Source organism: Mus caroli, unplaced genomic scaffold (genome assembly GCF_978045245.1).
Source record: "Mus caroli unplaced genomic scaffold, Mus_caroli_1 scaffold_2, whole genome shotgun sequence".
In the NCBI taxonomy this organism is placed as follows: Eukaryota; Metazoa; Chordata; class Mammalia; order Rodentia; family Muridae; genus Mus; species Mus caroli.
Window position 1 is genome coordinate 151,010,769 of NW_028227257.1, and position 22,559 is coordinate 151,033,327.

Here is a 22,559-nt window from a genome sequence, read left to right on the forward strand (position 1 = left end):
CCCATGAGAGCTCACAACTGAAACTCCAACTCAGACGGATCCATTGCCCTCTTTGTGGACTTTTACACTACGCACGCACATCATACATAATACATACATACACACCAAACGTTAATACAAGAGTCCCCCAAGAATGATCTGGGTGAAGCGTTACATAACTTAAACCCCAGCACTCAGGAGGCAGAGGCAAGCAGATCTCTTGAGTTCCAGGCCAGCCCCATCTACAGAGTGAGTTCCAGGACAGTCAGGAAAAGGCCTAGCTAAGAAAAAAACTTCCCAGGAATGGACCCCAATCCAAACAGTTCTACAGGTCAACACTGTGGTGCAGAGCTTACACTAGTTCAGAAAATAAAATAGGAATTACATACCCACACATGCATGTGGTGGTCTACGTTTGACAACTGGTTTTTTTTATTGAGAAATTGTGTAGGAGCCAAGGCATGGTGGTGCATGCCTTCAGTCTTGGCACATGAGAGGCAGAGGCAGGGGATCTGAGTTGGAGACAAGGCTGGTCTACATGAGTTCTGAGCCACCCAGAGCTGTATGGTCGGACCCTGGCTCTAAGGAAATATGTATTTTCAACATGTATGTAAATGTGCATGTGATTAGTGGAGGTGCCTTCTAAGACCAGAGAAATCGAATGCCAAAGAAGCTGGACTGAGTTGCTGGTGGATGTGAGCTTTTGCCTGATGTAGGCAAAAGCGGTCAGCACCTTAGAAGCATTTCTCCAGCCTACCTTGATAAAGTCAAGGTTCTTTCCTCTGTGTCCTGGATGGATGCTTCCCCTCGCACAGCCAGTGGTTAACCAGTGAACTCTCTCCAGTGGCAATCTCTGGAATTTTGGACTTGGGTGAGAATGGCTGAGATGCTATAGTTATCTGAATGAGAATGGCCACCATAGGCTGAAACTGCTTGGGGAAAATTGTATCGTTACTAGTGGAGGGGTTCATTAGTGTAGGCTTGGGGGTTTAAAAGGACTTGTGAGGGGCTGGTGAGATGGCTCAGTGGGTAAGAGCACCCGACTGCTCTTCCGAAGGTCCAGAGTTCAAATCCCAGCAACCACATGGTGGCTCACAACCATCCGTAACAAGATCTGGCGCCCTCTTCTGGAGTGTCTGAAGACAGCTACAGTGTACTTACATATAATAAATAAATAAATCAAAAAAAAAAAAAGAAAAAACAAAACAAAACAAAAAAAAAGTCTTAACTTTACATTTAAAAAAAAAAAAGACTTGTGAATCCTAGTGCTCCTCGGATGCCTCCCAGTGTGGATCCAGATGTGAACTCTGTGCTATGTAGTCCACAATTACAAACTCTAACCCTCTCAAATAATAGGCCAAATTCAACTCTTTTTTTAAATGTAATTTAATTTTATTTATTTATTTATTTATTTATTTTGTGGCCAGGATGTGGTGGTGCATACCTCACTCTGTAGACCAGGCTGGCCTGGAACTCAGAAATCCCCTTGCCTCTGCCTCCCAAGTGCTGGGATTACAGGTGTGTGCCACCACATCCAGCTTGCCAGTTGTAGGTCTTGAACCCAGAACTGGCCCTGGGATGCAAGTGTTTTATTCTACATGGATCTTCAAAGCGGCATCTCTTGAGGGAACTTGAGCTGCTGCTGGCTCTATGAAGGTGGCATAGTACTGGAGCTTTGGCTAGGACTGAGTCTTATCTATGGAGCTGAGTCTGATGTGTCTTCAACTGCTACAGATTGAACTGGGTCCATGGCTTTTGTTGATGAAAATAGGCCAGTGGTTGCTGTAGTCTGGGTATGGGCAGCCAGCACCACACCCAGAATGTTCCCCAGGACCAGTCAAGACTGAAGAAGGGATGGGAAGATTCCAGAGGAGCTGGGTGGAAAGACAGAGCAAATATCTGCTAGGCTTGGGGACACGGGATCACTGCTGGTGCAGTGAGTGTGGGCTCTCTCACCTCAATTCCCAGGAGATTTTATATGTTTTGGGGGATGCTCCCGAAAGTATCTAGACCTCCTGTTCTTAAACCATATCCGGATCTGGTATTCCATCACACATACACTTTGTGCCAGCTACTGGCATTGTTTGAAGGAAGGATACTTGGACTTTACAAGGAAAAAATTTTCCAGCTTACTCTTTTGTTCTGGGCTATACCTGGTGCGCCCTTTCCACTGCCTGATAGGAGACTTTTGGGGAACATGTGGCCTTGGAAAGACCTGAGGAGCTACAAGTGGAGCTGAGGGACAGGGGCAAACTTGAAAGCCTGGGTTCACTGGGGATCCTGGAGACATCTATAGACCTTCAAGGTGTGTGTGTGTGTGTGTGTGTGTGTGTGTGTGTGTATGTGTTGTGGTCTTTGGCGATAATGAGGCATTAAGGGGACCTGGATCCACTTAGAGACATTCAGGTAATAGAGGGTGCTTTAGGGCATTTGGTGAAAATGAGGCACTAGCAGGGCTGGAGGCATTTGGAGATCTGGGGGACAATGAAGGTCTAGAGATCCAATGTGTAGATAGAATCTTGGGGGAGCATTCTGCATTGGAAAGCCTGGAAAATCAATAGGCTCCCGCATCTTGACATACTCTGTTTTGGTGTGTGTGTGTGTGTGTGTTTAAATTGGTTGTGATGTTTTATCACAGGAATAGGAAAGCAAGAGAAGAGTCAAGGCCAGAACTCAGGCCAATGGCAGCTAGAAGAAAGTGACCCCTCTGAAGAGCAAGCTTTGCTTTTTACTCATTGGTTGGTTTTTGGTTGGTGATGGTGGATGGGCAGGGTCCTGAGGCTAGAGAGATGAGCTGGGTCAGCAGTTGAGCACATGTTACTCTTATTGAGAGCATGGTTTCAATTCCCAGCATGCATGGTGGTTCTCAACCATCCCCAACTCCAGTACCAGGGACGCTGATGCCCTCTTCAGAGAGCACCAAGAACATGTGTGTGTCTCACAGCACACACATACATGCAGGCCACCCACACATAAAATAATATGTACACAAATCCAATTTAAAATGAATGGGGATGGGGGTGGGGTGGCACACACCTTTAATCTCAGCACTTGGCAGAGGCAGGTGGATTTCTGAGTTCGAGGCCACCCTGGTCTACAGAGTGAGTTCCAGGACAGCCAGGACTACACAGAGAAACCCTGTCTCGAAAAACCAAGAAAAAAAAAAAAAAAAAAAAAGAATGGAAAGAAAAACCAAAACCAACCCTAGGCTCTCCCATGTGCACATTCTAGTAAGTGTTCTCTCCCACGCATTCAATGCAGGAAAAGAAACAACGGCCCCAAATCTTTATCACCCAGAAAGTGGGTAGTATTTAATAGAAAACATAGGCACACCCCACAGGTGTAAGTGATCCTCCGCAAACCCTAAGTATCGAGGCCTGACGGGTGCCTAGTCTCCGGCCACCAGATGCTTTCTCTTCTAAAACCACAAAGAGCGGCTGCCTATCTTGCCCACAATGAAATGACTTTCTCACAGATTTTCTTAAGTCGTTTAAAAAAAGACTTTCCTGCCTCTGTCTCCCCAGTGCTTACGACAGGTATGTGTCACCTCACTCAGCTTGATCATTTATAAAGTAAGGAGGGGATAAGGGAAATCAAAGGAGTCTGACATAGTGATAAAAACTTTATTTCCTGTAAAACCACACAAAATTTTCAAAAATAAATGAATCCCAGAGATACAAAGAGAACAGAAAAGCAATGAGATAGGAATTCTGATTGTCAGGCCGGACGGTCGTGAGGACCAAGTGGCCTGTAGGAAACAGACATGGGAGGTTTCCCCTGGCACTAAAGAGAACACTGCTTCCTGCCCTACCCACCAAGAGGAGAAAAGCTGACTCCCCTTCAGCAGAGCATCCACTACAGCTGGAACAATACAGATCACCATGGCCCCTGCGCAAGGATGACACTGTTGGGTATTGTTCCTGGAGTAAGAGGCTGGGAGTTACAGTTCCCAGAACTGTGAAACCAGACCACATGGTTACAAGCACACTTGCCACTGTTAGGTCTGTGTCCAAACAGTTCACTGTGAACACACCTGCTGTAGCTGGGACTATGCCAGTTGCTATGTAATGAGTGACGCAAACAACGGATTTATTTTCATGACATTTGTAGCTACAGATTCCACAGGAGCAAGGGAGCCGTGAACATCTCATCTCCATGAGCCCTGACTAATTTACCTCAGATACTAATTTACCTGTTTTCACTATTTCTCGATACAAATAAAGTTCTATTTTTATTAAAAAATAAACTAAAAAATAAATAAATAAAAAGGAAAGAAAAGGCAATGCAGGCATTCAGTTGGAGAAGGATTCCTGCAACTTCAGCTCAAAAAACCCCCGAGAGAAAGAGAGAGAGAGAGAGAGAGAGAGAGAGAGAGAGAGAGAGAGAGAGAGAGAGAGAGAGAGATGGATGCCTGGTATGCCTGGAAAGAGGAGGGCTGGGAGGAGTCTGCATGAACAGTCCGTCCAAACATTCCCTGAGGAAAGGAAGCAGACTCTGTATGTAAAGTTCCAGGGATTTCAAAATCTGGTACCTAATGTGGCAAATGTATGGCTGTGAGGATTAGAGAAGTCCACCAGGTTCCCAGGTCAGGAAAGATAACCAGATTGTTCCTGACTCATCCCTGGCTGCTCTAGGAGCCTTCCTGGCATTAGTTGAGAAACAGACCCTGAGCACATTTGAAAACGAGTGGGCTTGCCAGCTATGGTTTGCTAACTCCACAGTTGTCTGGCATCAGGCATGGGCTTTACACCCTGGACAGGTGGCCTCAGGCAGGGGGCGATCGGGAGCGGATGGGTGAGCTTGTCAGGTAGGAGGATGTATAGGGAGCATCCCCAAACACATTTGCATAAGAGGCCTTGAGGAATTGGACATAATTCTGCATGCTGCGGTTGGTACTCTCAGACTGCTCCAGGCGATCTTTCAGATCCTGTAGGCGGCTCTGGTATCTGCGATCCGCCTAACGGAAGAAAGAGAACAGGGACCAAGAATAAGAAGGCAACAGTGGGCAATCAGAGACAAAGGCATCCTCTTCTAGGGTGCCAACACTGGGAGAGGCACATAGCGCCTGGGGTTGAGATGGGTTTTATCCCCTTGGGTGGGGGTGGGGGAAGTTAGTTGCTTGGTTTTGGGTTTCTCTTTGTTTTTTAGTGTTGCTTCTCTGTGTAGTCCTGGCTGTCCCGGAACCCACTCTCTATAAGTCAGAATGGGCTCCAACTCAGAGGTCTTCATGCTCCACCTCTGAGGCATACTCAACCACCAACCAGCTCTTTAACTGTTTTGAACTAACGCCTCAGCAAGCTGCCCAGAGGACTTAGTACATGGCCTTGAATTAGTTACAATTTTCCTGACTTAACCACCTGAGTGCTGTTACTATGGCAACATACACCAAGTCAACATACCTGGCTGAGTTCAATTTTATTATTTGAGAAAGAGTCTCACTATGTAGTTAGTTAGAAGTGACTCCAAGGAACCAGGTGCTTTCTTCTAGCACACCCACGCTTGGTGTACAGAGTGAGTTGTAGTTCAGCCAGGGCTACACAAAGAAGTCCTGTCTCAAAAGAAGAAGAAAAGGGAAAAAAAAAAAAAAAAAAAGCAAGCAAGCAGCCTGGGACTAGAGCTGAGCATGGTACTGCTGCATCAGCAATGGGAAGGGCTCAAGGGCTGCTCTTCTCCCGCATCCTCAGCAAAACATGCTATCATTTGTTTATTTTTTAGGCAGGGAATCATGTAGCCCAGGCTGGCCTCAAATTTGCTCTGTAGTTGAGAATAATGTTGAACTGTGGATCCCTCTGCTATGCTGAGGTCACAAGCACGCACCTCCTTGACTGATTTTGTTTTTTAATACTTAATAGGAATTAAACCCAGGGATTCAAACATACAAGCATGGACTCTCCCTATCAACTGAGGTTTAGCCACAGTTATTTTCTTCAAAAAAATGTTTTACACATATTTGTGAATGTGGTTCTCCCCTTTATTTATTTATTTATTTATTTAATTTATTTAATATATGTGAGCACAATCTCGCTGTCCTCAGACACACCAGAAGAGGTCATTGGATCCAATTACAGATGGCTGTGAGCCGCCATTGTGGGTGCTGGGAACTGAACTCAGGACCTCTGCAAGAGCAACCAGCACTCTTAACCCCTGAGCCATCGCTCCAGCCTTCATGGTTTTCTTAACCCTTGAGCCATCGCTCCAGCCTTCATGGTTTTCTTAACCCCTGAGCCATCGCTCCAGCCTTCATGGTTTTCCCCTTCCACCATAAGGATTCTAAGGAACTCAGCTCATCAGGCTTGGTGGCAAGTGTGTTACCCACTTACCCATTTCCTCACTACAGACACTCCATTGAGCTGGGCATGGTAGTGCACATCACGAATCCCAGCACTCAGGAGGCAGACCAAGGCAGAGCTCTATGCATTTGAGGCCATCCTACTCTACATAATGAGTTCCAGACCAGCCAGAGATACATAGTGAGACACTGTTTTAAAAACAAGCTAAATTAAGGAAATATTCATTTTCTTCCCACTTAGGACAGTATCAGCTATCAAACAAAAAGGCTGGAGATTAAAGGTGTGCGCCACCACACCCGGCAAGTTTTATTTCTTTTAAGGATTTATTTATTATTATATATAAGTACACTGTAGCTGACTTCAGACACACTAGAAGAGTGCGTCAGATCTCATTATGGGTGGTCGTGAACCACCATGTGGTTGCTGGGATTTGAACTCAGGAGCTTCGGAAGAGCAGTCAGTGCTCTTACCTGCTGAGCCATTTCGCCTGCCCTTAAAGTTTTATTTTTAAATATCTGTATGTATTTGCTTGGAGTATGTACACATAAATGCCGTGTCTGGGGGCCAGAGCTGTTGTAACCCCTGGAGCTGGAATCCCCTGAAAAGGATGCTCAGCAGCAGACCCAGGTCCTCTGTAATCCTAATCTCAGGCCATCTCTACAACCCCACCCCTTTACCTGTCAATCTTTCTTCTTTTGCTTTGCCATACTGACTATAACACTTCTTAGAGAAGTTCTTCTGGGTTCTATGCATTTGTGACTCTAAATACCTCAAGTTTGAGGGTCGATCCCTTTTAATAAATATCTCTGTGTGTAATCTCATCAACTTGACTCTCTGCCTTCAGGGTTCCAGTTCCTTCTGTCTTGACAGTTCTTAGACTTGGTCTCTTAATAGTATCCCAGAAGATTCTGATACTGTGGTCATGTTTGGGTTTTTTGGTTGGTTGGTTTTGGTTTTTGAGACAGGGTCACTCTACTATACAGTCCTGGCTACCCCAGACCAGGCTGGCATCAAATTCCAACATCCACCTGCCGATGCCTCTCAATGGAGGGAGTGAAAGCTATGAGCTCGCATGGCAGGCTGTTTGCCTCTCCACGCTCATGTCTGAGTGGGCTTGGCTGACCATGCCCTCCTCCTTTCCTCAGCTTCTTTCTTCTGCTTGCTTTGGTCTTCTCTGATGCTTTCTCCTGTTTTCTAAATCATCTGGTCACTTCCAACGTTTCTGGGTTTCCCCATAATCACAATTTCTTTTCTGTTTGTTTTGGTTTTTGGGTTTTTTTTTTTTTGTTGTTGTTGTTTTTTTGTTTTGTTTTTTGGGTTTTATTTTTGTTTTTTTATTTTTGTTTTGTTTTGTTTTGTTTTGAGACAGGCTTTCTCTGTGTAGCCCTGGCTGTCCTGGAACTCACTTTGTAGACCAGGCTGGCCTTGAACTTCAGATCACTCATCCTTTTTCCCCCTGAACTTCTGAGATCTTCATCTGGCATATCACCGACCTCCATGCGTTTGGGTTAACGTTCTTCAGGATGACCACGTTACCTTTATTTTCATGTTTGCATAGGTGTACAGAGGCAAAATGGGGCAACAGTCACTGCGTATGTGGGATGCCTGGCCTCCTATGTGGATGCTGGGATACAAACTCCAGTCCTATGACCTTTAACTGATGAGCCAAAGAGAATATCAGATGCCCTGGAACTGTAGTTACAGACTGAGCCGTCGTCACATGGGTGCTGGGAGCCAAACCCAGGTCTTACCCAGGAGCAAGCAGTGCTCACAGCCACTGATCCAACTCGCCAGGCCCCAAACCATCGGGGACTCTCCTTAGTAGTCAGCCCCGAGCACCACAGGCCACAGACACAGACCTGCACTGTGAGAGTGCTGTCTGTCTACTCAGGGAGTCGCCCTTCCTCCTGGGTACTTCTCAGGCGCTCTTTTACATCTTCATGATTTCCCTTGCTTTGGAGTAAGAGTTATTTTTACTTATTTTGACTCTCTCTCATGTACTCACATGGAGATAGCCTCTACCCCATGATTTTATCCCTAACAGGAATTTGATAATCTCGTAAGTCTATGGATACACTAAAAGCTGTTCAGCTATGCAGTAAGTGTTTATGGGTATAAATGACATCTTGTAACTGTGATTTTAAGAAGTGATGTAACAGGAGCCATAGCTCAGGAGTAGCAGTTTGCCTCACACCATCAAGACTCTGTGTTCAATCCCAAGTACCAAAAAGGGAAGGGAGGTCTACCCAGAATTAATTCTTAAAGGATGGTAAGGTGACTGGGGATAATAACCTAGGTGAGACTCACGAAAACACTTGCAGGCAGTTGTGCAGGTCGCCTGAGGAAGCCCTGCCCACTAGCCCAACTCACATCATCACGAGTCCGCCGCAGCTGGCCAAGTTCTGTCTTGGTCCTGCTCAGCTGGGTCTCAAGGTCCAGGATTTTGCTCTGGGCTGCTCGTTCCTTGGAGAGCGCCTGTTCCTTGGTTTGCTCCACCTACACACAAAGTACAGAGGTAAGGAAGGCTAGCTGACCTGACAGACATGGCTGGCCACACCCACTGGTCAGTCACACTCATCCACACATCAGTATGCAAAATATTCTGGAGCCTTAGAGCAGAAGCTAACTAGTGGGAGTCTCTCTCTCTCTCTCCCCTCTCTCTCTCCCCCCTTAGCCCCCACCTCTCTTTATGTGTATTGGTGTTTTGCCTACATTGTATGTCTGTGCCGGTGCTAGATTCCTTGGAATTGGAATTACAAACTGCTGTGAGCTGCCATGTGGGCGCTGGGAATTGAACCTGGGTCCTCAAGAAGAGCAACTAGTGCTGTTACTCATCTCTCTAGCTCTGAGGGAAGCTTACCAGCCTCCTTTTTGCCTGACCTTTTCCAGTATTCCTATAATGTGAAAAAACTTCCCAGAATCTCAAGAAGAGCAATGTACATGAGCAATAGCACAAACGGCCAATCCTCGACAACAGACACCCATTTCCTCCTCACAACGCATTCAGGAAGAAGATGCTCCCATTCTTCAGATGGGAGAGTAGGCCAAGAAAGGGCCAGAACACAAAGCAAACTAGGAGTACAATGACTGACCTGTCGCCTGGCATCTTCAATGGCACTCTCCAACTGCCTCGCCAAGGACCCACACTCCCTCGTTTTCTCTTCCAGCCGGAGCTGAGCCTGGTGGATTGCCTCCTCCCTCTTGGCAATCACCTGTAGGAACTCGACATTCTGGGCGCTGGTAGCCTCCAGTTTCCTAGGTGAGAGCACTCCATTAGACCCTGCAATGACCTACCTGCCTTGATCCACTGCCAGGGGGCTTCTGCCTCCTCTGAATTGGGAATCTTGTCACTTGAACAATCTTCAAGGAGCCACAGGAAGAAACAGAAAGCATTTTCAGATCAGCAAGGTGACTGCTGGACTGTGCATCTGCAACAGTGGGTCACAGGACAGTGGGGAGAGCGGAAAGGACTGCATGTGCAACTGAGTGCACATGGTGGTCTTTTCATAGTGTCACACAGAGAACAGCAACCTGCAGCTCACAGAAGGCCTGTCGTCACCAACCCATTCTGGGAATAAGGGTGTGAAGCCTGAGGGAAACAGGAGAAACAGGACTGAGGGCAGCACAGCTGACAGGTCTGTCACCAAAGCCCAGCTCAGCAAAAAGACTTCAGCTGAGCCACACAGTAGCTTATGTGATAGACACAGGACAGCTGTGGCCACCCTACTTTATGCACCATCTCTCCTGTTTCTCCAGAACAGCATCATCTTTAAAGAACACTCATTGCAGGTCCTGTTGAACCTAGCTATGTTTGTGGGTCAGTTTGGCAGAGCAGAGGCCATCTGGTTCAGACCCACTGTGGGCTACCCTGACCTTTAAGGCAATTAAGACCCTAAGACCCTTAGCCCTCCAACTTTTTCTTTTAAAGATTTATTTATGTATGAGTATACTGTAGCTGTCTTCAAACACATGAGAAGAGAGCATCAGATCTCATTACAGAAGGTTGTGAGCCACCATGTGGTTGCTGGGAATTGAACTCAGAACCTCTGAAAGAGCAGTCAGTGCTCTTAACTGCTGAGCCATCTCTCCCAAGACAGGGTTTTATAACACAGCCCAAGCTGGTCTCTAGCTGGCAGCAATCCTCCTGCCTTAGCCTCCCAAGTACTGGGACTAGTGGTGTGCTACCACTCTGGGGTCCTAGTCCTCTGCTTGCAGATGCCACCATGGTTCTGGAAGAAGAGTTCCCAGCTTAAGGAACATCATTTGTAGGAACCGGCTGTGTGCATCTGGGCAAGTTATAATCATTGCCTGAGCTTGGTTTCCTTACAGATAACATTTGGGTCGTCCACGCCTATGACCTCAGAACTCAGTTGGCTGAGTCAATTGGAGTTGCAGGCCACAAACTTACACTCTGGCTCAAAGAGGCAAACTATGGGACAGGCAAACTATGGTTCAGTGGGTAAAAGTGCTCGCTGAAAAGCGCCATGGCCAGAGTTCAATCCACAAGACCCACATTGTGAAAGAAGAGAACTGACTCCCACAAGTTGTCCGCTAATACCTACACCCATGCAGTTACCTATGCTGTGTACAAATATATAGGAATAAATAAAAATAGGGTTAAAAAAGATAGGAGCTAGAGAGATGGCCTGATGTTTAAGAGCACACACTGCTCTTGCAAAGGACAAACCAAGTTCAGGTCCCAGGACTCACATCAGGCAGTTCACAACTGCCTATAACTGCAGCTGCAGAGGCTCTGAGTCACTGTGGGCATCTGTACATACTCCCAGACACTCACAAATAGAGACAATTAAAAAATAAAGTATATCCTTGAAAAAAAAAGGTCACTAATTAGGACTAATAGTACCAGCTGGCAACCATATACAACCAGCTTGTGAGTGAGGCAGGAGAGCCCTTTCTGAGACCCTCTCACTGAAGACTGCTGTGTCTCAGGCGGCACACTACTCCTACACTCATCCTTCCTCACACCTGGAACCAGGTCCAGCAGAGTTAAAGCATCTACCCATGGTCACAAGGGACCGGACCTGAGGCCAGGGCTTCCGACACCAAGCGCTGTGAGCTTCACCTACGCCTGTCTCTAACAGTCTGTAGGAAGATCAGGGAGGTCACAGAAATGCTGGTCAGCAGCACGCGGGTGCTCTGGCTGCTTCACTCAAAGCAGGCCTGCTGGTCTTCTTGAGATAATCGCGCCTACCAGAAGACTGTCCTTTGATCGTATGGTCCCACAGCATCTCTCCCGGCTGACACCCCCCTTCCTCTCGTCCACAAGGCTTACCACTGACACGTAAGCAGCTCTTCCTCTGAGTTCTGCCTAGTACCTTCCAGGACCTTGAGTCCTTCCAATACTTCAGCACACTAAGCACAAAGCAGCTAAGTGGCAGAAAGTCTCAGGTCCTAGGAAGAGGACAGACATGGGACCAAGTGCCTCTAACCTCTCCAGTTCATCCACCTTCTGACTCAGCTGTTTATTTTCCTTCTGGGAAGCCTGATGTTTCTCTCTCGCCATCTCCAGCTTGTCCCCCTGATGTTCGATCTAAAATGACAGGAACGCAGTCTGGTTTATGCGGGCATTTCTGGTAAGGTTGAGGAATGAAGGGATTCCCCGTTCTCCTGTGACAGCATCCACACCCAGGAAAGAGGCAGACTGCCCTCAGCCGGTGTCCCATATTCAACCAACAACCTGGAAGAGACAAGAGAACAGGGGTGGGGCAGACCTGCTCCACCCCCAACACTGGGAGAACACAGGTTAGATGCTGGTTCCTGATGACAAGAGGGCTGCAGAAGCCCCACGGGGACTGTAGTAGACACGGGGCGTTAGCAGCACATTGTACAACAAACCCCAAGCTTTACCATTGTGTTGGCAGCACTGATTCCACCTCCCTAATGGGGCAGTGCGGCAGGGCAATAGGCCAGCAGGTCTGACAAGTTACCATGGATGCTGCGTTAGTGAGAGCTCAAGAGACCCCAAGAACATTCAATTGTCTGAAAGTCATGGGTTCAAATCCCTGTGGATACTGAGCATCTCTGTGACATAGGGACTCTTGTTTCCCCTCTAGGTCTCAGGGTGTTACTGAAGGAAGAACCCATGGGGCAGTGTGATTGCTCAGAAGCTGACACGTCAGGAGACTCCAGCATTTTCGGGGGTAGAGGCAGGATTAAGAGTTTAAGATCACTCTTGGCTACACAGTAATTTCAAAATTAATGTGAAGCCTGTTTCAAAAAAACAAAAACAAACAAAAGAAAGACTTTAAAGAGAAAAGATTAAGAGACCGCCCATGTCAGATTTAAGTAAATTCTGTGTCATGTCTTGAACAGTGCAGGGTACGGTTCCAGAAACTGAGAGACAGACAGCTTCTGGACAAAGGGGCTGCTTGCTTCTCTCAGAAGAGAATCCTAGGTAAGTAGATCTGTGGAAAACAAGGAGAGGCAGTTAAAGCTTGAGAAAGATGGAACAGTGGACAAGCGGTGGGTGCCACAGATCCTCTGGGTGTCCTCTCTGTGGCTGCAGGTCGGAGCATGGCAGCAGGATATGCAAGGCAGAAGCAGGCAGAGCGTGGCGGCCATAGCAAGGCAGTGGCGAGTCTATAGCTACAATCACTTTGTGCAACACGCAGGGTTTGGCACACCAGACTTTTATTTCACAGCACTGATGATAGCTCACTCCTTTCAGAAATCGGCAGCCAAGAAAAAGGAAGTGGTCCTCCCTTGGGGGGCGTGCAGCTCATCTCGGTAAGCGGGCCCCTGCTCGGGCCAGTTCATGGGATCCCTTCTGCCAGTCCCTTACCCGGCTGCGCAGGTCTGAAATGATGGCTGTGAGGTCGATGTTCTTCCTCTCGTAGCCCTGCAGCTGGTCTTGGCACTCAGCCAGCTTGGCCTCCGTGATCTTGAGGATGTCAGGCAGCTGTTGTAGGTCAGCCAGCTGTGACTGGAACTGCCGACGGGCCTGAAGCAGGAAAAGAAGCCCAGCATTGGTAAGATCCCATCTGAGAACACAGCAGGGCTGACCCAGTCCCGCTGGCAGGAGTCGGTCTGCTCCCGCTGAGGCAGAGCAGGCTGATCTTGGCAGGGCACACTGAGCCTACACCCTGGGACACTTGCAGTAGCCATTCATTCAGTCAGGAAATATCAGTGGTGACACCACATTTCAGCACCATCCTGAGGGCTCTCTGCAGTCACTTTATTTGAACAATAATAAAAAAAGGACAATTTAGGAGCTGGAGAGATGGCTCAGTGGTTAGAACACTGACTGCTCTTCCAGAGGTCCTGAGTTCAAATCCCAGCAACCACCTGGTGGCTCACAGCCATCTGTAATGGGATCAGATTCCCTCTTCTGGTGTGTGTCTGAAGGACAGCAGTATACTCACATATAAAAATAAAGTCTTTTTTAAAAAATTAAATTAAATTAAATTAAATTAAAAAGGGACAATTAAAAACCAAAAAACAAACCCACAAAGGACAGTAAGGGTGAGAGGCTCAAACGTAGCTAAAGTCTAGTTTAAAAGCCAGGATTACCGGCTGAGATGACTCCAAAGCCCCTAGGAAGGCAGCCATGATGATACAAATTTCAGGGAGGATTAGAAATAGCTGGCCCTGCCGGGCGTGGTGGCGCACGCCTTTAATCCCAGCACTCGGGAGGCAGAGGCAGGCGGGTTTCTGAGTTCGAGGCCAGCCTGGTCTACAAAGTGAGTTCCAGGACAGCCAGGGCTATACAGATAAACCCTGTCTCAAAAAACCAAAAAAAAAAAAAAAAAAAAAAAAAAGAAAGAAAGAAATAGCTGGCCCTGCTGCTGCATCCTTAAGCTTTAAGGCTGTGACCAGAGGCAGAATTGAGCTGCTCCCGTAACTGCTGGCTGAGCCCGACTCAGACTGCCCAAGGGAATCTTTAAGACAATTACTACACCCCAACCAGCCAAAAGCTCTGAAGAGAAAGACCCTTCCAGAGGGGATGCTAGGCACATTTATAGATGCTACAAAAACAGAGTTCAGGCAGAAAAAAATGGGCATCCAAGTGCCTGCCCACCATGTAGATCTGAGTCCACCTTGCCAAAGGGGCTTTTTTTTTTTTTTTTTCCAAACCAAAAGGGGAAAATGGAACTAGAAAGACAGTATAGAGAAAGAGCCAGGGAGGGGACAACAAACAAAGAAAAATTGGGTGGGGTGGGAGCCAGAGAGAAATCAGTTACTCTTGTGAGCCAAATCAGGCAGGAAAAGGGCCCAGGCAGTGAGGAGAGCACAGAAGGGGACAGTACCGCCTCGATCTCTTTGTTCATCTCGTCTTTAAGCATCTTGTTCTCTTTGTCGCAGCGCTCTAGCTGCGCAGCCACTTCATCAGCCTCCAATCTTGTTTTCATCACCTAGGGAACAATAAAACCACAGTGGATGCTCTTTGCAGACCCCCCCCCCATCTTCTCCTCGAAAGACTGCGAGCCAACGAGCAGGGGACCAGGCTGCCCGCGGCGTCTACCTGGCTCTTGTAGTTGTCTATCATCCCCTCGTAGTTCTTCACTGACGCCTTCAGCTGCTGAACCTCCAAGTGAGCCTGGTTGAGCTTGTCCTCCATAGGGGCAAAGCTAGCCTAAAGAAGGGAGGGCTTGTGAGCAACGTAGATGAAGGGTCAAGATGAGGGCCTCCTGACCCTCAGTGTACTTCTAGGAGCCAGCAAAGAACATACATACATGCATGAATACATACATATATTATATATACATACATTTTTTACACACACACACACACAGTCTATTCATCAGCGAGTAAGTCTCCAAATATGACCCCCAAATGTGGACAGAGTTAATGACAAATTTCTCATTCCAAAGGCAACACACAGTCTCTAAAGGAAAGACAGCTTGGTGCAGCCAAGTGGCAATGCACTTGCCTAGCATGCTAGAAAGAAAAGGAATATCAAACCCATGGATCACGTGACCAAGCCTTAAGAGTTGGCCTCAGAGCTATTGTTCTCTAACTTGCTTCAGGAAAAAACAAATTATACGATGCTTTCAAAACACTTAAGATACTTTTTAAAATTAACAATATGTTGTAAACGTATTTTCAAGACATTAAATTCCATCACCTCTCAAGATAGTTACCTGCTATGTAAATGGATTTGCAATATAGATAAGTAGGAAACAGGAGAAGATGAACATACATGTATGTGTGCACATGAATGTGTGTACACACACACACAGGCAGAGTGAGCGCTGGCTCATGTTCAGTCCCAGCTCTCAATGGGCTGAGGCAGGACTGTTGCAAGTCTGAGGCTAATAAATAAATAAGAAAGAGGAGGGCAGAGGCAGAAACGGAAGGAGAAGAGAGAAGGCTTAAGACACTGGCCTGGAGAGAAGAAAGGGTTGGAGCTCAGCCTCATGGTACAGTGCTGGCTTAGCATGCAAAAGGCCCTGACCTCCGACCTCAGCATCAGAGAGAGAGAGAAATGGGGAGCAGCACCACAGACAGGGAAAGGAAGCTTAGGAGTGTCAGCTGGGTGGAGTCAGCGCGCTTGGCTGTCACCATTAGGACAAACACACTCACTATGACAAGAGACCTATATCTGATGCCTTAGCACATGTCAAGTGCTTCCCTACTCCTGAGAGACTCCCCTAGCTTCTGTGATTTTTTGTTTTTTGTTTTTTTTTTTGTTTTTGTTTTTGTTTTTTCGAGACAGGGTTTCTCTGTGTAGCCCTGGCTGTCCTGGAACTCACTCTGTAGACCAGGCTGGCCTCGAACTCAGAAATCTGCTTGCTTCTGCCTCCCAAGTGCTGGGATTAAAGACGTGTGCTACCATTGCCTGGCTTTCTGTGATGTTTTAAACTTTTCCTATGAACATATCTGACCACCTAAGGGGATATATTTCTAACCATACTTTCAATGGCACAGTATAAACTGAACAGATACACCAGGCTATAATCCCTAAGTATTGGATTCTGAGGTTGTTAATTTTGTTTGAGATAGGGTCATCTCTGTGTATCCTAAACTCACCTGAAACACTCATCTCTCTCTCTCTCTCTTTCTCTGTGTATATATATATATATATATATATATATATATATATATATATATATCTTTCCCATGCTAGCCTTCAGCTTGTGTTTCTCCTGTCTCCTTGGAAGTTCATTTCTTTTCTTTCTTTCCTTTCTTTCCTTCCTTTCTTTCTTTCTTAAAGATTTATTTTATTTATTCTATGTAAGTACACTGTAGCTGTCATCTGACACCAGGAGAGGGAATCAGGTCTTGTTACAGATGGTTGCTGGGATTTGAACTCAGGAACTCCAGAAGAACAGTCATTGCTCTTAACCGCTGAGCCATCTCTCCAGCCAGGAAGTTATTTTCAATGTGTCTGAAAATGCAGTACAGCAAAGATACTATACCACCAAAGCAGTAAAAGGACCAAAGACTGGCAATAGCACGTGCTGACCCTGAGTGGCACAGGTGGAAACAATGTGTACAACTCCTTTGTACTTGTTAGCATCTGCTATGGTTGAACTAGGATGACCTGGCAATTCTGTTACAAGTATAACCACCTCTGTGCACCCAGCCATGTCCACAGCACCAGAGGAACAAGGCAAATGCCCAGTACCAGGAAAACAAAGGCTAGAGGAGCCAGCTCACAGCGCCCACCCACAGCACTGAGGAGTACACTGTACACACTGTGCCAAGTGAAAGCCACCCATCAGTGCATGGCCTCTAGAAGTATCAATGACATCCATGCCACATAGATGGACCTGTGATGGCACAGTCAGCAGCTGCTTCCTCAGGGGAGAGATACGGGGTCCTCATAACTTTCAAAGTGACTGAAAATTTGTTCACTATTATGAAAATTTAAGGATTTGTATACTTTTCCATGCCATAATTTCTTCCACCACACCCAGTACTCAGACGGCAGTAAGCAGCTGGGTCTGCAGAGTCATTCCAGCCTCAGCCTCAACTCTGTGCAAACCTTAAATCCTGCATGACTCTGTGAACCTTGCTTTTTGTTGTTGTTTGTTGTTGTTTTTGTCTTTCCAGACAGGGTTTCTCTGTGTAGCCCTGGCTGTCCTGGAACTCACTCTGTAGACCAGGCTGGCCTCGAACTCAGAAATCTGCCTGCCTCTGCCTCCTGAGTGCTGGGATTAAAGGCGTGCGCCACCACTGCCCGGCTCAAACCTTGCTTTCTTTATCTTTGGTGGGTTAGGGATCAAAGCCAGGGCCTCAAGGACTGCTGGTCAAGCACTCTATAAGTGAGCTATACCTCAGCCCAATTGCCTTATTGACCAAAACCAATCAGCACACATTTGAAAGGCCAAATGAGAATGTGTGAAGTACCCAATGATCCTCCTAGAGAACCATGGTTAGGGCCAAAGTCAACTCTGTCTCGCTCACTAAATGTATATGTAAGTCACCACAGCACTTGTCTTCCCACACAGCAATGGACTGACTAGATGCCAGCGACCCTGTAGCTAGTGTGAGGCGGCACTGGGACTGTGCCAGACTGCCCAGCACCAGGGCACTCCCATCTTATCAGCATGTACCCAGGCCTTTGAAGAAGCCCGGTTCATCCACGCCCACTGAGGCCAGCTGCCCTTGGCCTCCCAGTTCCCAGTGCATCCAGACCTTGAGCCTCTCGTTCTCTAGCTTGAATGCAGAATACTCAGCAGTCTGCCGGTGCAGTCTCTCTACCAAGCTGTCCCGGTCTTCCCGCATCTTCTCCTCCAAGCTTTGTTGTTGGTTTACAAGATCTGTCACCCGGCTGGAAGGTCAGCAGACGGGATCAGTTCCTGGATCTTACTAAGGGACGAAGTCCACCCCACCAAAGGCCATTTCCACCTCAGGGCATGCTGCCTAGCTGTTCCCCAGTCTCCTCACCACGAAGCCATGCCACCGTCCCACACCAGTGGCCCATTTCCATGTAACATCTCTTGAAAAATGATCCAGTTGACACCTTCTCTGGACACTGTCTACCATTTAGCCAGGCTGACTAAAGTGTGCCCATTCTCATCCCCCCCCAGCCTTCAGCAGACATGCCTCCCACCCTCAATGTCAGGATACATTCAGTAAGGGCTGCTCAGGTAGTCCTCACCCCAAAGCACTGGGCACGTGTGGCTTTTGTCCCCACAGCCATGTTCCTATGTGTGCACATCTGGCCAGCCAAATGAGACCCTCAGCGACTATGCTCACGTGACATGAGGGAGTCAAGGGAGCTGCTTCCTGCCCACACCCGCTTCCTTGCTGCCGCTCAGCAGGGTTGCCAGTGAGTCAGTGCACAGAGCATGGTCTCTCTGGAGTTCCAAGGCTCAGGTGCCCTTCCACCTCCACCACCACCACCACCACCACAACCTGTGCTCGCTCGCTCTGTGCTCTACGAGGGCTTTGTCTGCTTGCTGGGTTAGGTTTTAGGTTTGGTTTGGTTTGCTTGGGGGGCGGGATTTAAAGATTTATTTATTTATTATATGTAAGTACACTGTAGCTGTCCTCAGATACTCCAGAAGACGGCATCAGATTTCGTTACGGATGGTTGTGAGCCACCATGTGGTTGCTGGGATTTGAACTCAGGACCTTCGGAAGAGCAGTCGGAGCTCTTAACCACTGAGCCATCTCGCCAGCCCTATTTTTTGTTTTTGAGACAAGGTTTCTCTGTGTAGTCCTTGCTGACCTGAAACTTGCTAGGTAGACCAAGCTGGTCTCAAACTCAGAGCTCCACCTGCCTCTGCTTCTCTAGTGCTGAGAGTTAAGGTGTGCCACCATTGCTCGGCTGCTTGGAGGCTTTAAAATTATTATAATCATTTGGGGTTTTGCAGCTCAGGGGATACAAGACAGAGCTTCTACATCCTAGCCAAGTGTTCCACTGAGCTGTGACCCCAGCTGTGTTCTCAGAGGGTTCACTCAAGGTTCAGCAAACCCGGAGTGAAGCACTGACTGGGCCGAGCTGGTATGCAGCACCTCAGCTGACGACGTTACCCACCCTTTAAAGCCCACTCAGACTCCTGTAAAATATGAGTTTCTCCTCTTTCCTACCCCTCCCCTGAAAACGATGTCTCTCAGACTATTATTAATAAATGCCTAGGCCACAAGCTCTGGCTCACTCCCCGACTAGCTCTTAAATTAGTTAACATATTCAAACCAGTCTCTATCTTCCACATCATCAGTTACCTCTCCTTAGCTTCATGTCTCAAGTCCAGGGTGAATCTCGTCTTTATTCTCTCCTAACTTCAGGTACCTGCTGGCTTATGTCCATCTCCGGGTGAATCTCTTGCGCCTCTCACTATTTCCCAGAGTCCTCTCTTCTTACCAGTGTCCCATGCTCTATTTGCTGCCTCAGCTCATTGGACATAGGCTTTCTTACTGACAGGTGATGCTTATAGAGAGTCTCTGTACAGACTGCCCTCCTGAGTGAGGCTGTTACTTCTTAACCCTCATCTGTTCCATGTACCCCCTACACCTTCCCTCTCCTCTCTTCTCCCACTAAACACTTCCTTGAGAACAGCACCCAGTACAGGGCAGGTTTTCAGGCTGTGCATGGTTAACTGGTTTGCATGTAACATGAACACTTCCTCCAGGGAAGTTTTCCTTAAGTGAGAAGGAGGCTTGCAAGCTCCCTGGTAGCCTATCTCCTTGGCCACAGAAAGAAGCCCATGCATCTTGTAGCCCCAGAGCTGGCATGGAGCTCGGGACAGGCCTGTCTTCCTCCAGCTGCATCCCAGAGCTGGCAACCAGGCTGGCAGATGAGAGTTGTTCCATGTACACTCTCACAGTGAAGGAACAAACAGCCGAGGACAGCAAGTGGTCATTGACATTCATCAGTGGCAAAGAAAGAGGGTCAAGGTCAGTCATCCAGCCCTGGAAGCTCTGACTGCCTCTGCCTGCCTGCCATCACTTTGACCTGTGGGCAGGAAGCACTGGGACAAGCATAACAACTGTGTGCCGTGGCCAGTCTTGGGCCTCTGTGGTGGAGAAGCTTCTCCCCTTGAGCATCCTTATGGTTGTTTGCAGTTTAGGGGATGGAGACCAGGGCCTCTCCTATGCTAGGCAAATGAAGTAGAAGCCCAGAGGAAGAGCCAGGGCCACCTACACCTTAGCCCAGTTTACAACTCCAACCTAAGGAGAGCACAAGACCCTCCTGAGCACTGGGACCTCAGGGTGCCACGGCCCTCAAGCCCTGCCCTCACGCAGCCTTCACTCTGAACACAAAGACATACTCATTTAGGACGATAATCTCCAACTCAAGATCTCCTTTGTCCTTCACAACCTGGTTGTAACGGCTCCTCCATGACTCCAGAGTAGATAAAGCTTCAGCAACATAAAGGTCCTGGGAACACAGGACAGCAGCTTGTCAGCCTGGTATCCACACTCAGACCACACTGTCTCCCTCTGCTGCCTCTCTCCAGATGAGAGGAGAGATACCGGGAATGGTGCAGAAAGCGCCCAGGCATGCAACATCACATCACATCCTGTGGGCAGATCCTTCCTTCAAGAGGATGTGCTGGATAGTCTTAGCCTTTCCATCACCGTCTCCCCAGCCACACCCCTTCCAGCTCCCCTTACAGACAAGGCTCCTCCTCAGGGAGAAGCTGGGCAGGGCCCAGCTGTTACCTTGTCGGCCAGTTGCACATGCAGCTGCTCGGCATACTCCTCACTCTTCTCGGCTCGCTCCTTCTGGGCTCGGATGGCCTTCTTCAGGGTCTCTTTGTCTCGGTCTCCCTTCTGCTTCAGTTCCTTTAGCTGCTCCATGATGGCCTCTACTTCCGCCTTATGCTGGTTCCCACTGCGTTCTAAGTTCTGGGAAGAGAATGAGGAAGGTACAACTCAGACTCCTGGGACAGACCAGAGCCATGGGCCCTCTGGGTCTCTTAGACAATGGAGAGCCTTTAAAACTGTCAGATACCCAAGTGACTCAACAGAGCAGCCACCTTGGGAGCCTGATGACTTCCCTCAGGAAGTCATGAGAAACCTAAGGGAGTAACAGCCTCTTCCCACCCCACCCGGGAGTTGCCAGCAAGCACCTTGATCTGCATGCATAGGCGACTGTTCTCAGCCTCTTTGCAGCGAAGCTGTGCCTGCAAATGCCCCCGCATGGACTCCATGGACTTGGAAAGCTCAGACGCTGTCTTTGCTTGAGCCTTGGGAGACAGAGAAAGTGCTAGAGCCGGCCGAGCACAGCACGGCTAAGTGGGCGGGTGGGCTCCTCCTAGGGCGGTGCTGGGCACAGTACCTTTTCACATTGTATCTCCTGGAGTAGTTCTTCCACCTCCTTGTCCTTGTCTTGCAGTAGTAACAGCAGGCGCTGGGAGAAAACACAGAGATGCCTCTAGTCAGAGGGACCTGGCCACTCAACACAGAAACCCACTGGCCAATGTAGGAAGTACTTAACCTATATTAATTTTTTAAAAGCAATGAATATATAATCCTCAGGTTTTTTTTTTTAAAGAAATGTTGACTGAAAAATACAGAAAAAACACAAATCTCAAAGAATTCCTAAGACACTCCTGCCCAGCCATAAGTACACATCTTTCAAATTGAGGCTTAAATGCATTTTGTTGCATAATCTACAGAAGTCACATTTAACAAAAGCCCACAATCTGATTACACCTTCCAAATGTCTGAAATAGCTGCTGATGGATCTAAAGCTGCATCATGGCTTTCTCCATCTTCCAGGCTCGAGTGTGGTAGAAGTGACGTCAGGACATCTCAACTTCCACTCCTTCCTCAAACCCTTAGCCTCTCTCCTTTCTCCTCTCTTGCCTTACTAGAGACAGTTTATTATGCAAAGGACTCTGAGAACTCCACAGCTGGTGGCTGAGGAGAGGCACACACAGACTGGTATTTTCCACAGTGGTCACAAGTCAGCCAGCATGGCCTTTCCCTCTATGTCCTTCCCTCTCAGAGTAATATAAAGCCAGGAAATACCAGTGCTTCTCAAAGTCTTGGGATTAAGTTGCCTGGTGAACTTTAAGTTCAGGCCAGCCAACCGCTTCCTAAATTATTTGGCCATAAGACTTCCCCATTTGTGTCTTGCCCTCTTGAACAGCTTCAAGTTCCATGGAACATGCAAGCCTTGGGAAAGATCCTGAAATGAGGGCTGTGAAGCAAAAAAGATATGTACTATCTTTTTTTTTTTTTTTTTTCCTTTTTGAGACAGGGTCTCTCTCTCCCTATTCTGTATCCCTGGCTGTCCTAGAGTTCACTTTGTAGATCAGAGTGGCCTCACACTCAGAGATCCTCCTGAGTGCTGAGATTAGAGGCATTCACTACCACAGCTGGCAGTGTGTTACTCTTTGACTGCTGAGAAGTTTAATGGGTCAGAGA

The 22,559-nt window shown here is 47.7% G+C and overlaps 1 protein-coding gene and 1 pseudogene across 8 annotated transcripts in view; both read right to left on the reverse strand.

The window, feature by feature from the left end:
* Positions 1–1,936: 1,936 nt before the first annotated feature.
* On the reverse strand, positions 1,937–2,550 carry LOC147005953 (oocyte-specific homeobox protein 8-like; annotated as a pseudogene).
* Positions 2,551–3,588: 1,038 nt separating this feature from the next.
* The window catches only part of Odf2 (outer dense fiber of sperm tails 2), a 43,828-nt gene continuing 24,857 nt past the window's right edge, over positions 3,589–22,559 (reverse strand). For all 8 annotated transcript variants that reach the window (XM_085835061.1, XM_021155671.3, XM_029473287.2 and 5 more), the window contains 12 exons: positions 21,466–21,537; positions 21,257–21,373; positions 20,847–21,032; positions 20,453–20,562; positions 17,871–18,006; positions 14,752–14,862; positions 14,537–14,641; positions 13,072–13,230; positions 11,720–11,820; positions 9,362–9,524; positions 8,640–8,765; positions 3,589–4,936 (listed from right to left, as the gene is read on the reverse strand). In XM_085835061.1, coding sequence (XP_085691187.1) covers positions 4,745–4,936; positions 8,640–8,765; positions 9,362–9,524; positions 11,720–11,820; positions 13,072–13,230; positions 14,537–14,641; positions 14,752–14,862; positions 17,871–18,006; positions 20,453–20,562; positions 20,847–21,032; positions 21,257–21,373; positions 21,466–21,537 — 1,578 coding nt within the window. In that variant the 3' untranslated portion in view covers positions 3,589–4,744. The remainder of the gene's footprint in view (positions 4,937–8,639; positions 8,766–9,361; positions 9,525–11,719; positions 11,821–13,071; positions 13,231–14,536; positions 14,642–14,751; positions 14,863–17,870; positions 18,007–20,452; positions 20,563–20,846; positions 21,033–21,256; positions 21,374–21,465; positions 21,538–22,559) is intronic.